The following is an 18,082-nucleotide window of genomic DNA, read 5'->3' as shown; positions in this document are numbered from 1 at the left end:
TTCAACTGCTCTTCCAAGTCCTTTGCTGTCTCTGACAGAATTACAATGTCATCGGCGAACCTCAAAGTTTTTACTTCTTCTCCATGAATTTTAATACCTACTCCGAATTTTTCTTTTGTTTCCTTTACTGCTTGCTCAATATACAGATTGAATAACATCGGAGAGAGGCTACAACCCTGTCTCACTCCTTTCCCAACTACTGCTTCCCTTTCATGCCCCTCGACTCTTATAACTGCCATCTGGTTTCTGTACAAATTGTAAATAGCCTTTCGCTCCCTGTATTTTACCCCTGCCACCTTCAGAATTTGAAAGAGAGTATTCCAGTTAACATTGTCAAAAGCTTTCTCTAAGTCTACAAATGCTAGAAACGTAGGTTTGCGTTTTCTTAATCTTTCTTCTAAGATAAGTCGTAAGGTTAGTATTGCCTCACGTGTTCCAACATTTCTACGGAATCCAAACTGATCTTCCCCGAGGTCCGCTTCTACCAGTTTTTCCATTCGTCTGAAAAGAATTCGCGTTAGTATTTTGCAGCTGTGACTTATTAAACTGATAGTTCGGTAATTTTCACATCTGTCAACACCTGCTTTCTTTGGGATTGGAATTATTATATTCTTCTTGAAGTCTGTGGGTATTTCGCCTGTCTCATACATCTTGCTCACCAGATGGTAGAGTTTTGTCATCACTGGCTCTCCCAAGGCCATCAGTAGTTCTAATGGAATGTTGTCCACTCCCGGGGACTTGTTTCGACTCAGGTCTTTCAGTGCTCTGTCAAACTCTTCACGCAGTATATTATCTCCCATTTCATCTTCATCTACATCCTCTTTCATTTCCGTAATACTGTCCTCAAGTACATCGCCCTTGTATAAACTCTCTATATACTCCTTCCACCTTTCTGCCTTCCCTTCTTTGCTTAGAACTGAGTTGCCATCTGAGCTCTTGATATTCATACAAGTGGTTCTCTTCTCTCCAAAGGTCTCTTTAATTTTCCTGTAGGCAGTATCTATCTTACCCCTAGTGAGACAAGCCTCTACATCCTTACATTTGTCCTCTAGCCATCCCTGCTTAGCCATTTTGCACTTCCTGTCGATCTCATTTTTGAGACGTTTGTATTCCCTTTTGCCTGCTTCATTTACTGCATTTTTATATTTTCTCCTTTCATCAATTAAATTCAATATTTCTTCTGTTACCCAAGGATTTCTATTAGCCCTCGTCTTTTTACCTACTTGATCCTCTGCTGCCTTCACTACTTCATCCCTCAGAGCTACCCATTCTTCTTCTACTGTATTTCTTTCCCCCATTCCTGTCAATTGTTCCCTTATGCTCTCCCTGAAACTCTCTACAACCTCTGGTTCTTTCAGTTTATCCAGGTCCCATCTCCTTAAATTCCCACCTTTTTGCAGTTTCTTCAGTTTCAATCTGCAGTTCATAACCAATAGATTGTGGTCAGAATCCACATCTGCCCCTGGAAATGTCTTACAATTTAAAACCTGGTTCCTAAATCTCTGTCTTACCATTATATAATCTATCTGATACCTATTAGTATCTCCAGGATTCTTCCAGGTATACAACCTTCTTTTATGATTCTTGAATCAAGTGTTAGCTATGATTAAGTTATGCTCTGTGCAAAATTCTACAAGGCGGCTTCCTCTTTCATTTCTTCCCCCCAATCCATATTCACCTACTATGTTTCCTTCTCTCCCTTTTCCTACTGACGAATTCCAGTCACCCATGACTATTAAATTTTCGTCTCCCTTCACTACCTGAATAATTTCTTTTATCTCGTCATACATTTCATCAATTTCTTCATCATCTGCAGAGCTAGTTGGCATATAAACTTGTACTACTGTAGTAGGCATGGGCTTTGTGTCTATCTTGGCCACAATAATGCGTTCACTATGCTGTTTGTAGTAGCTAACCCGCACTCCTATTTTTTTATTCATTATTAAACCTACTCCTGCATTACCCCTATTTGATTTTGTATTTATAACCCTATAATCACCTGACCGAAAGTCTTGTTCCTCCTGCCACCGAACTTCACTAATTCCCACTATATCTAACTTTAACCTATCCATTTCCCTTTTTAAATTTTCCAACCTACCTGCCCGATTAAGGGATCTGACATTCCACGCTCCGATCCGTAGAACGCCAGTTTTCTTTCTCCTGATAACGACGTCCTCTTGAGTAGTCCCCGCCCGGAGATCCGAATGGGGGACTATTTTACCTCCGGAATATTTTACCCAAGAGGACGCCATCATCATTTAATCATACAGTAAAGCTGCATGTCCTCGGGAAGAATTACGGCTGTAGTTTCCCCTTGCTTTCAGCCGTTCGCAGTACCAGCACAGCAAGGCCGTTTTGGTTAATGTTACAAGGCCAGATCAGTCAATCATCCAGACTGTTGCCCCTGCAACTACTGAAAAGGCTGCTGCCCCTCTTCAGGAACCACATGTTTGTCTGGCCTCTCAACAGATACCCCTCCGTTGTGGTTGCACCTACGGTACGGCCATCTGTATCGCTGAGGCACGCAAGCCTCCCCACCAACGGCAAGGTCCATGGTTCATGGGGGAAGAGCAAAGATGTAACGATGCTCAAAGACCAGTTCTTCAAATGACTGTGATAACATGCTGTTGTTTCCGGCACTGCCTTGCGCTAACAGTTTGCTGACCTACATGTGTGTCCATATGTGCTGCAATAAAGTTGTAATTGATGTGTGTAACTGTTGCTGAGGCTGTTGTACTGCTGCTTTTTGCCACAATCTCACTAATCTGGAAAGGTATGATGGCTTCCTGTATGTGGTCCGCCAACTGCGCATTGTGTCCAATGGAATGATGATAGTGTGTGATGCCACTATTGCCTTTATTTGCAGTGGTACTCTATTGCTCCACACTGTACGCAATAAGTTGCGTGGTAATGGTGTCCACTTCACTGCACAACTGTCTCAGATGTTGCGATGACCTACAATCGCCAATGTCTTCTTGCATAAGAACTTGACAAATTTCATCCTCCTATTAAGCATGACTTTCTGTATTAGTTCTGCCTTGAGTTTCTCGTAGGAATCTGCCACCAGGGATACAGTGATGATGTCTTGCACTGTGGCCGCAAAACAGTGGTTGAGCTGGTGTATTACAAGTGTGAACTTCATGCTATCGGCCATAATTCCAGCTCAACGAAAACTTGCTTCCAACTAAATGAGGTATAAGACAGGGTTATCAGGCAAAAACAGTGGCAAGTGGCCTATGAGTCTCAATACAGTGTGTTCTTCAGACACCTTGTGAGCTCAGTGAAGAAGGCTGTAGTTTAGTTCGGTATCACCATTTGTTGGGATCAGTGTAATTCAGACTGATTAATTTAAGAATACGGATTGATCTGACACCATAGGATTACGCTTAAGAAGAACTCTTTATGCAGTGAGAGCAGGAGGCTAATTAATTTTTACCAAGAGTGATAGGACAGAACATAAAAAAACATGGAACATAAAAACACAGGAAAAAACATCACGCGGCACAGGCATGTGGGAGAGGAAACCAGCACCCTGGCTGGTCTCCTTGATAGGTGTGATTCACTTATTACTCACGAAAAACACAGCACCTCTGGTGGCCAGCATGAAACTACCTAGACAGCCACAATTCAGATGTTACACCAAAAAACACTGCACCGTACACACTGTGTGAACACTTCACTTCTCCGCACTGGCGTGTAACAGCTATCGTGTCTGACGCTATAACATCATTGTACTCATTATGTGACATATATTACATTAAACATTATAGGTGAAATTTAGAAGAAAGATGGATTTTAAATTCAAACAACAACTACATACATAATGGTTCACAACAAATCCTACTGTAATCTAGTTAAAATAACTAACCATTATAATGGATATAATTTGAATAGTTTTATGTGTACAGCTGCCTTCTATGGGGATTGTGTGAACTTCTTGAAAGCAGTTGTAGCACACACGGTAGTATTGGTTATCGTAGTAGTGGCTTACCAGTATTGATATGCTCCAGTGAAATCCACCAGATGGAATGCTGAGGAGGCAGTGGCTATCCAGTGGCTAAGAAGTCGATCATCACATTTCAGCTCTGATATACGATAGTTGCACAGAAACTGACTGCCACAATTTGGCATCCAGTGTCCAGAAAAAATAACTGAAGCAATCACTCACAAGGACTGCACACTACTGTCGAAGAATTTGGTTATAAAACTTGGAGAAGTGCTAAGTTCAAAATCTCTACGTGCTGTTTAGTATTACACAAATTGTTTCCTATAATGTAATAGTACAATGGGCTTATAAATAAATTTTGTGTGAAATAATATAAAAGTAAAGTCCATCATATGTCTAAAAATGAATTACACATTTACTGGCAACAGAAGATTGTGTGATAAAAACAGCACATTCAGTATAAGTCAGTAAATACACAGCACTTCCATAAGTACAAGAATAACTGACTGTTACAGAGAACAGTTTGACACACCATTGTTTATTTATATTAAAATCCTAAAACATGTGGTTAAAAGAAAGCAAAATTAAGTAGCCATCCATGAGTATAACTGTGGTAGGATATGTAAGGCAATATACTCTTAACTAGTATTGTTCATTCCAACGGTAAGTGATAACAAATGGAGCTCTTGATTTTTATATCAAAGTATAAGGAGCGGGCTGTGGCAGTTTTGCAGTAAATAATCAACAAGTTCAAAGAAGTAGCTTTCCCTAAAGTCATGCTGTTCATTCAACAACAATAGTGGTTTATTTGCATAAATTTCCATCTCCTCAAGGGCATTAAGTAGCATCCCCTTAGGTGTGTTGTGAAGAATTCTCAAGCTGTTGTCAATGCAATCGTCTGCCTGCTTAGTCAGCATCAAATGTTGACTGAATAGTGATTTGTTGTGAGACGCACCTACTGTATGTTGCTTGAACCGCAACATAGTAAAGTTTCTTTCTCTGGCTAACATATTGCTTTTCACAGTCATGGAAAGATAATTTATATACACTTGAGTGTAGTTGCAACTATGTATCGCGCCACTGAGTTTAGTTTGCCGGAGATTGTTAGTAATGAATGCAAAGGTCACTTCAGTTTTTGAAATAATATATTTATTCTGTCTGAAACAGTTCGCATGCAAGTCATTTTAGTACATTTTCTGCTAGGAGCTGCAGCAGTGGTATTTTACTGCTGTAACTTATGAAAAAAGTGTCAACTACATTAGTATTAAAATGACTGGCTGTGGCAATTTGCTTTAAAACACATAATTCTCTCTAAATATCAGTGGGTTTGAGGGGTAATTTCAGTGCAAATAAAAGTACTATTTCATCTTGTTTTGAACTTGTTTTCCACACAACAGTGAAAACAAAACCCAGACACTGCAGCACATGAGAGACTGGCAAGGATATTGTTAATACTGCCCACAAGGCACAATATTTATAGGCAATGCAATGTAATTCAAAAGTTTATTATTGTGCAACCTCCTTGATCTCACCCCTACAATTCAGTATTACTGCAACCCAGAAATATCGTGCAATAATATTGACCATCTGTGCGCAGCTTTTATAGATCTAATAACAAAGATGAAGAGATTATGGTTCTGTTTTAACAGATCACAAATCTGAGAAAAGCATTGGACCAGTTTTGATAAACAATCAAAATGATTCACCTAAGACGCAATGTAGATGCAGTTTCCCACAAAAACCTGAATTCCATGAAAGTGTGTGCTGGGATCCAGATTTAAGAAAAATAACAAGTGGATTAATCCCCAAAAAGTAATTACTAATGTGACTGCTAAAAAAAATGGAGAAATTGCATCATTTATGCAAACCAACAGATCCAAAGTGATGGGAAAGCTTGGAGATGAAAATACCTCTACTCAACAACTTGAGGAAGTGTTCAAACAATGATGCATCCATACAATTAGCAATCACAGTAAAATAACAATATTGTCAGACAGCAGCACTTGTGGATTAGCTGAAAAGATTAATCAGTCGCCACAACCAAAAGCAACCAGGTACATCAAACTAGGCGCCCCTTTATTAAAAATAGGGAAACTAGTGAAATCTGTCAATTGTATTAACTTAAAGCAATACAATTTTGTAGTTCTGATAAGTGGAGGATCACGTGACATATACAGAAACAAAATGCTAATCGCTGTGAGAAATTTTAAAAAGTTCTTGAGCCGAAGTATTCAAACCTACGTTATAGTTCGTAACATACCACACAGGTACGAGTTACAATACAATTTTATTCCTCCTTGTGATTCTTTAGGTTCTCCTGGCATATCAGTTGATTGGACAGTCAGCAGCTACACTGCCAGTTAATACCGTCAAGCACACACAATGTTCTGCCACCATTGTCAGGTGTAGTGACAATTTGTTTGTTCACCGGATGATGGCAACATATATGATCATTGAAACAATGTGCCTACTCGAGTCTATGAATTGGCAGTACACCCGTGGTTTCAACCAATTATTATTCATTGTTGCTTGCACAAACACTTTGTAATGCTTGGCAGAATGGAGGGTGGCTGCCTCCTTGCTGCCACCCCTGCAAACAGGTGCATTCAGATATGACACAAACTATAAGACAAACAGTTTAGACTGGACATCTACGTGGCAACAAACTTTCAACCTCCATTTAGCCCCTTGAGAGTTAATTTTGAAAAATCCTACATTGGTGTGTGCATTAAGAAGTTTCCCATTGATCGGGAATTAACAGGGTCAGGAAAACAACAGGGAAGTCAAGGGCCCTTTAACTAACATTTCTTTTTCAAAGTGACAACAGGTCTCCTCTAAAAAAAACAGGTAGGAAAATTCCAAGTTAATATGCCAAGTTAAATGAAAAGTGTTGAAAATGGTGAATAACGCAGTCACTAAGTTACAATAATACCCTTTAAATGGCCTTAAGTGAGAATATAAGACTTCAACAACATTGGCATTTAAACAAAAGCAAATTTTAAAAAATTAAATAAACCAACAAAATAATTAAAACTGAGCTCTAGATAAATTTCTGTAAGTGATCTCAAAACCAAGACATTGGACAGGCCCCCAAAAGACAAATATTAACTAGTTAACAAGACATAATAGTTTGCCTTTGCAGCTTACCTAAAGGGTGCACACCAAATAATTTAAAATAAAATCTAGAACAAAATTACAATATAGATTAAACAGAACCATCACATTAAAGGGAAAATTCCCTGTGCAAGGCTAATTAATGAATAAAGGTTCTTGACCAACAACAAAATTTCATTTACAGTAGAAGGCAGATAACATGAGCAGTCAGTTAGGAAACACGGCTGCAAATAGCGAGCCATGCTAGGAAATGATCAAGAGCCATCCATGAGGCCGCAAGCAGGCCAGTCCCATGCGGCAAGAAGCTACCGACGCAGAAAGCTCTCCAAGCAACTTAGTTCATGCTGTTTTGTCAAAAACTGACATTTTGAGCCTGTGTACATGATATAGGTTTACTCTTACATAGAAGATTACAGCAACCAGCCACTTTTTACAATGCTATTTATTTCTTTAAACAGCGCCGAACCGACAGACTAGCCATCGGAAGATGAACCTGTTGGTTCGAAACCGGTAATGGTGCTTTTTAAATAAATAAAAAGCATTGCAAAACGTGGCTAGTTGTTGTAATCTTCTATGTAAGAGTCAACCTATAACCTAATTGGTGCATTAGCTGGAGGTCATAACACACACAACTTAAAGGGCTGGATACTAAAAACCCCAGAGAACACACCAGCTTCTAAAACATAGTGAAAACAAATATCAAAATTCAGAAAAAATTTAAAAACAAAATGCAAAATTTAAAAAAAAACTAGATAATTCACAGAACCCTGACATAATTACGCATAAAAGCTGAGAATATTACTTAGTAACTCAAATTGCCATAACAACCAGAAACAATGCAAGGCACCAAATTTCATACACTGCAAAGGAACAGCTGCAACTTTGAGCAAGTGTGCCTGCCCAATACAAACCTGGGCATAAATCCTACAGCCTAATGGCAGGCCAAATGTGGTAAATTCATATTACATAAACGTGTCATCAACTGAATAATCAACCATGACAAATATTTAGAGAGAACTGTTGCCAGCAGATTAACACAAGTGACTTAAAAAACAGAGACGGCAGGGCAATATATTTGTCCTAGAACCACATAGTCAAATAAAAAAGGTGTGCACGACACCTCAAATATCAAAACAAAACATCAGCTTGTGGAGCAGGAAATTGGTGCCAAGAGTAGAACAACCAGATACACACAACATAGGCAAACGAACCCTTTTCCCTTCTACCCAGTCCTGGTGAAGAAGAAAAGACATTGTGCCAATCCACACTCCGTGTCCACTGCTTCGAGCACTGCCGCTGGCCCCAGCTCCACATTGCACAAGACTCCACATAAACTGCCTGCACTGCACTGTTCCAAGGTGTTCCTGATGCCACTCGAGCAGCTGCTTTTGAAGTCTTGCTAGGGCAGTGATAACCATACAAGGGAGTAATATGTGCCACCTGGTGAGACGCCAGCTAGAAGCTATCGATAGTAGGAAAGTGGAATGAACCGCCACGGCTCATCCATAAAATTTATCGTTTAAGCTAGGCATGTTGCATCTTCCAAAACTACAGTTAATGCTCCTTTTAGTCCCTTAAGAGGTTAAATTTTATAAAATCTTTCTCAGTGGCAGCCTACTACAAATAAATATTCCCAGAAAATTTAAAGATTGGAAAATCCAGGATGGATTAATGACAACATTATGAAAGGGATAGTTGCTACTACCCATAAGACAGATTTGCTGAGTTGCAGATAGGCATAACAAATAGACTCTCAGTAAGTAAACTTTCGACCAACAAGGCCTTTATTGGAACACACACACACACACACACACACACACACACACACACACACACACACACACATCTGCCTGCTGAGGCCAGACTGCAATAAGGAGCAGGCTGGGTGGGAGGGGTGGTGGTAAAGTGCTACTTGTGGGAGCGTACAGAGACAAGATGGAGAGAAGATAGAACAGGTAGGGGCAGTCAGGAGGTTAGACGCATCCACAATTTTTTTACTTCTGTCCTCTACTGCTACCCCCACCCTCCGTTTAACTGCCCGACTGCATCTAGCTGCCCTACCCTCTCTCTAGCTCATCCCTGTGTGCTCCCCACAAGCAGCACTTTACAGTCCGTCCCGCAACCCGTATTCTGGTATCCCTTCCACTCCCCATCCCAGCCTCATCCTTACCCCCACCAACTGGTTGCTTCTTCCATCGTGCACTGCTGCTCACAGTCTGGCCTCTATAGCCAGAGACTGTGGTTGTGTGTGTCAGTTGTGAGTTGCATTTGCATGCGCGCTTGTGTGTGTGTGTGTGTGTGTGTGTGTGTGTGTGTGTGTGTGTGTGTGTGTGAGAGAGAGAGAGAGAGAGAGAGAGAGAGATATGTTTCCAATGAAGGCCTTGTTGGCCTTACTTTCTGACAGTATTTTTGTTGCGTCTGTGTGTGGCCCAGCATCTCCATTATATGCAACTATCCTTTTCGTAATATTCCCAGAAAATTTCAAGTTTCTAGGACCAATGGTTTAGGCTACACATTGTTATGTCATTCAGGCAGTTTCTCCTTTTACCTATTTATCAATAGGAAAATTTGCATGAGAAAACTATAGCTGCAGAGACAGAATGGCTCACTATCACCTACCTTCAAAAGGTGAAATACCAGTACTGCCAACAGACATCATGAGAGTGGAAAAACTAGTCTATCTTTTGACTTCTGAAACTGTTCGTTTTCTCTCAAGAGAGGAGAAAAAGAGTGGAAAGGTTTGAAAGAAATGGCAGACCGCTCAAGCCCCAGGATTGGAGAGATATGCCTGTGATACTGATGACATGTATGAGCTAGGTTGTTCAGTTAAGTCGGTTTGTATCTGTGGGTATTGTGATTTCTGACTCTGCTGTGTGTGTGGTGTACAAGAAGAGGAAAACGTTTTCAAATTTTTGCATTTGGAGACAGTTTCACAGGCTGTAGTACCTTAGTGTATATACATAAAAGAATCTCTCTTATGCCTTTGTGTGGTCTTCCTAGATATACTGGCTAGTCAAAACCATTTGTTTGAGAGCTTGACATGAATTTATGTAGATAAATGACACTTGTCAAAATTGCAAGGAGAAAGAATGGTAGCCATTACTTACCTGCCAAAATTGCAAGGAGAAAGAATGGTAGCCATTACTTACCTGCCAAAATTGCAAGGAGAGAGAATGGTGGCCATTACTTACCTGCCCTCAGGAGGTGAAATTCCAAGAACCATCAACAGACACACACAAAACTAGACACAACTGTCCTAGCTTTTGCGAAAGTTAGTTGCTTCCTTAAGCAGGTAAAAAGGACACGTTGGGGGAAATTGGAAAGGAGGGGCAGGTCATAATGATGGAAACCAGTCTGTTGTTAGGACAGAAGGAGACAAATATGAAGTAATTTGGTGTCTCAGAGAGTAATAGATCAATAATTGTGCACTAGTAAGCGTTGTGGAATTTCAGTCCAGACGTTAAAAAAGTACTGGGTGAAAGTGAAACTAATAATGTGGTTAACAGGTAGAACGAAATTGGAAAAGGAGACTGTGGGGACAGAGGGGGAAGGAACCTATTGTGGTGTAGAAGGCCCTCAGGTTCATTAGCTCATGCTGTAGAGCACACTCAGCATCTTGAGTTCTGGGTGTCCCCAGTGCAGACACTACTATTGTGCCCATTCACACTGAGCCAGTTTAGTGATGGTCATTCTTATAAAAAAAAGCATCATGCAATGAACATATGTTGGTTGGTACACGAATAGTGAAGTTTCACAAGTGGTTCTGCCTTTAATTTTGTGGTAGGGCTGCAGTAGTCGGTAGTGTCTGGTGAACGTGCAAGTATCGCAGAGGTAATTGCAAGCTTAGGATCTCTTTCTGTAGATCAGCTGTTTGGGAGCACAGAGACAGTAATGAAGTGTTGTAGACACACATATTCTGCATCCACACAACACTCTGCAAACCAATGTGAAGTGCGTGGCAGAAGATGCTACTTCTCGTTGTACCACACCCATTCTGTTTGTGTGTAGGGCATCAGGAGAATGAATGTGTAAGTGCCTCTATGCATGCTGTATTTAGTATAATATTTTCTCTGCAATCCTTACAGGTGTCATTTCTCACTTACCACTCGCTTCTTGAAACTTTGTAAGATTGCCTTTGCAGGATAGCTGGTACCTATTTTTGAGTGTCTGCCAGTTCAGGTTTTTCAGCGCTTCTGTGGTACCCTCCGTTGGATCAGACAAACCAGGGACCTTTTGTGCTGTCCTTTGTATTTGTGTTTCCCATGTTAACTCTATTTGGGATCCCACACACTTTAGCAGTATTCTACTCTGGTCACAAGGCTGCTTACAAAACAATCTCCTTTAAAGACTGACTGCATTTTCTCGGTATCCTACCACCTGCTTTACCCATGACAGACTATCTGGCCATTTTCATTTCCCCACAAATTGTTACACCAAGGTGTTTCTGTGAGTTACAATATGTGACCAACTCTCTTTTCTAGTCAATTCCCAAATGGTGCATGCAAAGAGTGACAGTTGCCAAGTACCTGTTTGAACTCTTAATTTCTCTGATATTTCCATCATGTTCATTTAGCAAGTTGTAGATCAAACAAGTGATATTTTGTATACCACTTCCTTCATAGATGCATTAAGATTTCTTGGGATTCTGTCAATTAATGTCAGTCTGGTATTTGCTTTTCCTACAGCTGGTTGTCACTCCAGTTTAGGTTACTACAAACGGTTACTATCATTTTATGGCTGCCACATTTTCCAGCTAAAGTAGTGGGACACTTTGCCTATTTATATGGAATAAATTACATTTATTTGTGTTTGGAGTAAACTGCTAGTCCATGTATCTTGCAGTACTGCTCTCTAGGTGTTCCTGCATTTTACTACACTTACCTTGCATTGTGACTTTAATGTATAAAATGGTATTGTCCATAAATACTTCTGTGGAGCTTCTGATGGTATAAAGTATATAATTTATGAATAATGTGGAGAGTAATGAGCATATAACCCTGTCTCAAGGTACGTCTGACGATTCCCCACTAAGAATGACATGTTGGGTTATATATATGCTATGCAATCCTAAATCCACCCAGAAAGCAAGTCCAATACTCTAAGCATTTATTCTGTTCACTGATTTGTTTCCAGTCTTCATTAAGTATGGTGTATGTAATTGGCAATGAATAGGTTGGTTGAATACTAACATGCTTTCATTCCAAAAATATCTGGTGTTTATCTTGGGCCTCTGGATGTGCCAGTAAAGTAAATCCACACTATTTCCTTCAAGCCCAAAAGCAGAGTTTTTTTTGCATTGTGGACAGAAGTGTCATTAGGCTGATATGTATATCAGGTTGCCTTGTAAGAGAAATTTGCTATTCTGGAAAATGTTTCCACAATGCCATACAGATCATACGCTTTGACTTGGTCCTCCTCTAATCAGTGAATGTTGACGGACTTCGTGCCGCTAAGGAATGTTTGCACTCATTGCCATCCTTATGTACATTAACAATATCATGCACTGTAGAAATATGTAGCCATTGTGAAAATAACATGTTTGTGGTATTTAATAATAGTATTTTTAAAAATGAGTTAAGAAGCTGCACATGGTCCTTCTAACAGCCCTTCATCAACTTTCATGTCATTTCTGCATCACATTAACCCATTACATGTCTGTTCCTTTTATAAGGTATAAACTGGCTCCCCTGGGGGAGGGGGGGTGGAGGGAGAGGGGGGGGGGCTTCTCCCAACAACCACTGCAGTACAATCGTAAGCTTTCCCACCCAGCATCTTCCGGTCAGGGGTCAAGTTAAAGTGTGCGACCTGTACAGTATCATAGTTTGGAGTAAATCACTATGCCAAAGTAAAGGTTTCTGGGTCTGAAACAATATCTTGTAAAGACTGTTGAAATTATTGCTCATTCTAGTCACTTGTCTATCAAAGTCGTCTTTCGTAATGTGTCACACTTTCAAATCATTGGGAAGGAAGGAAAAAAAGATTAGTATTTAACACCTCATTGATGAGGTCATTAGAGATTTAGCACAAGCTCAAATCAGGTAAGTATGGGGAAGGAAATAGGCCCTACCCTTTCCAAAGGAACCATACTGGCATTTTTTATTAAGCAATTTAGGGAAATCTATGGCTGGGTGGGGACTTTAATTGTCATCTTCTCGAATGCGAGTCCAATGTGCTGACCATTGCAATGCCTCATTCGGTAAAAATCTCCAGCTCAATCCCCAGATTGAGTACCAGGTATAAGAACAATCTTCAGAAATACGTAAAACCACAAGGGTTGGTCCCGAAATGGGTCCATTATTATTAAGAAACGCACATTATCAATAACTTGCAGGCAACCACAAAAAGTTTAGCTAACAATAAATTAAGTTATGTAGCACATTTAAATGCTTGTGGTAAACTTTTCATTCACGCAATAATTAGAAAGTTTAATCCTTTTACTGCAAAACTCTTCCACTACTTTGCATCCCATTCCCTTAGTGTCATCAGACTCAATTAAAGTACACTCAATTACCTTTGTTTTACCTTTATTGGTGTCTTTAAATACACTATTCATTCTGTTCCACTGGCTCTAATAGAATTACAATGTCACTGTTAAATCTCACAGTTTTTATTTATTCTCCCTGAGGTTTAATTCCATTTCTAAAAGTCAGTTGATTCCTTTAATGCTTGCCTACTGAATTGGATTAACTAGGGGATAGGCTACAACACTGTCTCACTCCCTTTCAACTACTGTTTCCCTTTCACATCCTTTAAATCTTTGAACTGCAGTCTGGTTTCTTTGTAATGTAAATGTGAAGGTAGCAAGATAAAGTGCAGGGAGTGAAAGGAAAATTGAGTGTGTTTGTCACACGTTATTATAAAAACTGCTGGTCTTCAGAATGTCCAAATAATTATGGACAGTTTGGGTAATACACCTCATTAAAAAGAACACTGCTGCAAATATACTTCAGAATATGTATTTTTTTTCCATCTTTCTCCCACAATTTTACAAAACTTCACAAAACCAAATAACATTTTTTTCAATGAAAATCCATTTAAATAAAGGAACAGAGAAAGATTCTGAACTACACTGAAATACAGCCACAAGGTCTCTTCACAAAACTACAGAAGTCACAATGCAACCTGTTTCTTTAGCTCTCTCTTTGGCAGTAATAATGACAGCTTTGTATATACACTATTTGCACCATTTAAACCACCATCCACATAATACAATCTCCTGAACAACAAAAAAGCACACAGTTGTATGGGAAACCTTCAGATACAGTTGAATACCTCACATAATGCACAATGATATAGTCGCATAACAAATAGAAAACTATCAACGCTCCTTTCTGTTATTAGGCCGCTCTAAATTCTAGCTCACGCTAGTGCATTGTTAGTGCTAATACTGTCCGTAAGTAGTTGCGTATATGAGTCTTTGAGCTAAGTATGAGTGTCAGTTTGTTGAACAATTGAAACTGGTTAATAAAATTGTGCACTTAGCTAAGAATTATTGCAGAATTCCCACACAGTGACATAAGCAATCCCTTTTTTTCTGCAGGCATGCAAGATTAAAAACAATGTAATGGAAATCTAGATGGTTACAATGCAGATCAAGTTTGTTACACATCAGGTTTAGAGACTTTCGGCAGTTCATAAACAATTTTTTGTTCACTTTTAATTCATGATCAGGACCAAAGCTGGCTCTGTTGTCTGCATATCTTCTGGTATTACATCCCTCTTTATTTGTTTAACCATGCCCTTTATTCAAAATTATATAGCATGCTCTGTAACACATAGTACAAAAAAGCAGTGCCTCACCTAAAGATCATGTAACCATTTTTATCCAAATAAATTGCGAGAGGTGCCCATGCAGCTGAGAACCTCAAAGAGAATGAAAGTAATATGTGCAGACAGAAAATTCTGAAATGGGAATTGTGTTTTATTCATCTCATGACGTACATTTGCAATCCATTTGGTTTGCATACAGGAGACATGTCAAATTTATGCTGTGTGGTCCAGTACAGCCCAATAAGCAGCTCTGTTGTATTCAAACACACTAATTTTATTGTGGAGAATGAAGACAGTTTATTCTCTTACTGTTTAGTCTTCAACCAGCTTCATATATTGCTTTTTTTGTCATTTGCTACCAATTTTGAAATTCTAAGCTTCAATACCACAAGTATCAAATATATAATATGATAATAACCAGACAGAGATGCCTGCACAATACTATATGAGTCTGATTACCTAGCAAAAGTACAGACAAAATAAGATAATTGATAGTACTTATTCTGTGTAATAAAATATCTTAACAGCTGACATTTCCAATTCTTCCTACACTATGGAGCCAACAAGATAATTTTGACAAGTTCCTTAGATGTGTTTCTTGCAGTTTCAGCTATACTATAACATCTGTACATATATGACACATAAGTGTTTACTCCACAGTATTGTGTACAGCGATTTAAAAATCTTGCAAGTGTGCCAACCTGAGAATACAGCCAAATATAGAAACAAAGAATTAATGTCTTGGATGCATGCCCAAAAGATGATGGAATATAGAAATTTCATTAGATGATTGAGTGTTACAAATCAAAGTCATTTATGCACAATAGTACTGTTCTTAGTGCAAACATTTATAACTCAGGGAAACATCATAGTACAAGCACATGTTCTTGTTCCTGTCACATTTACAGTCTGGCCATCATACTACCTGATGGCCCTGAATTTATGTGATCTCTCCAGTGATTTAACATACGAAATTGTGTTGAAACTAGTATCATTACATTTTATTTGAATGAATCTGTGAGCAACATCATGGAACATAGACAGCTGCAAATGCCATGCAGGCCAACTAGTTTCACTGGAATACAAAAGGCATTATGCAACAATGAAAGTATTCAGTTTTAATTACTACAGGCTTACAGCATGTACCATGGAACATAATCAAAACTGGTGAAGAAGAGTAGGGCAAAATCACTCCTCAAAAGCAGAGGCAAGTGTTGTACAAACAGTAATAATTGTGTTGAAACGATCATTATGTACAGAAGTACTCTCTTAAATACTTTAAAGAGACATTACATGGGCTGCTTCTACTGTGTAGAATATTGTAGCTGATCTGCTTTGAATTTTTTTTTTTTTTTTTTTGTCGTATCTTTCTATACATTTTTACTGAAATGTCAGAAAATGCATTACAAAAATGTTAATTTTAATGCAAGCAGTTTCTCAAAGAAGAAATTGCATGGTTTTGTAGACTCTCAAAATCTTAAAAGCTCTGTAAGTAACTTTCCACTAGGTTTTCAATGTAAAGTGTTTTGTTTCAAACAGTTCCCTTATTTAAAAAGTGCAGCATAGTTATAAACACTGTGATCTGAACTTACACAATACTAGCATCATTAAATAATTTAGAAATCTGGTATCCTGTGACTTAAATCTCCCCAGAATATTCATTTTGTTCATCATAACAAGTGTCATATAATACAATACATCTGCTGTACATAAATATACATTTTATATATAACAGGGGCACTTTACATATACATATACTATTGAATAAACAGTAAAATAAAGCTGATTACACTTAATACCATTGCTGATTACAAAAATAAAATATTTTAATTCCTCACTAATAAAATTACCAACTAACACTTTACACACACAAGATTCATTTCAAATCCATACCTCTCTCTGCCCCCACCTCACTCCACCCCTGAACAAACAACATTTCAACGAATATGACCTTTAGTACTTCTCTGGATTTGAGTAACTCTTTGATTTTTACAGAATCATTCATCCCCCCTGCCACACAGTGCCTTATCTACACAGAATGTACGATATAAAATATTGCACATGAATACTTCAGTATATAAACTAAAAGATTAATTTGTGTATATTTGTAAAGTTTGTCCAACATAGTCATTGCTTATTTCAGAAATACCAATGCCAAGATTTCACATCCACCTGTTCCATTTCATAGTGGGTTTGTCATGGAAACAAGATATGGAGCAACTTCTGCACCACTATACTTTGTACTGTTGAAACTAATGGAGATAATCATACATCTCACATTAACTTACATTCCTTACACTGTGTCATAAAACACTGATAAAGAAAGTGTACATTTAAAGTCCTAGATAAAGCACCAGTACCCCAGGAACACCTTAGTACATGTACAAGCCCGGATCTTAAAACTGTACTAAGCACTGCCAACAACAGTCACTTCTCAATTGTCTTTCTCCTACAGCATTATCAATACAAAAAGAATAATTTACAATGACTTGGTGTGAATTTCCTCTCTCTGACACATTACATTACAACATATGTCGCTACCCCTTTTGCAATGGTTACTTGAATACTGTCCTGCTGTGCAGCCTACCAGCACAAATAAATTAATAAATTGTCGGCTTATTGCTATTTCCATTGTACTTACAGTTATACACAACTTACATTGGATAACACCCTTATCTGTTGCTCAAAAGAATTTTTTAAAAGACAAGTTTGTCATCACACAGATAACTGTACAACATAAAGATGCACAATTCCTGTACACTGTACATTTATTACTCTTGAATTCTGAACAAGAGCACGCAACAGAGAGACATAAACACACTGTACAATAAGCGTAATCCATTTGAAACCCGCACCTCAGAGTGACAGAACATTGTCCATTCACAGTAACGCGCTGACACTTCAGAGGAAGAATTAAACAATTTGTCTTGAAGCGACCCTCCTTTCTTTGCTGCTCATCTTCAAGACAATAACCTTTGTCTCCTTAGAGGTACTTCTGGGTATGTTGGGAAGTCCACTACATCTAACTTCTCTTTGACCTACAAACACACAAGTTTTAATTAAAACTGGTGAAACAATATGCTTAGAGGTGAAAGAGGGCTGTTAATATGGAGCAATAGTAAGCACAAAAATTGATACACGTGAGTAAGAAATAATGTGTTTTTTCTTAAGAGTTTATGCCAACGAAAAATTGCTAACTGCATGATCCTATGCAAATCTAAATTTATTGGCTAAGTATCACATTACTATACA

General features: G+C 38.6%; 1 protein-coding gene and 1 long non-coding RNA gene across 3 annotated transcripts in view; one reads left to right on the top strand and one right to left on the bottom strand.

Moving 5' to 3' along the window:
- Positions 1–18,082, top strand: part of LOC126210439 (uncharacterized) — a 123,982-nt gene that overhangs the window by 100,104 nt on the left and 5,796 nt on the right. The gene's annotated exons all lie outside the window — the stretch shown is intronic.
- LOC126210436 (alpha-(1,6)-fucosyltransferase) overlaps positions 14,001–18,082 on the bottom strand; it is a 190,040-nt gene continuing 185,958 nt past the window's right edge. Inside the window, exon 13 of the mRNA XM_049939671.1 lies at positions 14,001–17,868. Coding sequence (XP_049795628.1) covers positions 17,791–17,868 — 78 coding nt within the window. The 3' untranslated portion in view covers positions 14,001–17,790. The remainder of the gene's footprint in view (positions 17,869–18,082) is intronic.

Source organism: Schistocerca nitens, chromosome 10 (genome assembly GCF_023898315.1).
Source record: "Schistocerca nitens isolate TAMUIC-IGC-003100 chromosome 10, iqSchNite1.1, whole genome shotgun sequence".
Lineage (NCBI taxonomy): Eukaryota > Metazoa > Arthropoda > Insecta > Orthoptera > Acrididae > Schistocerca > Schistocerca nitens.
This window is presented reverse-complemented; position numbering and strand designations above follow the sequence as displayed.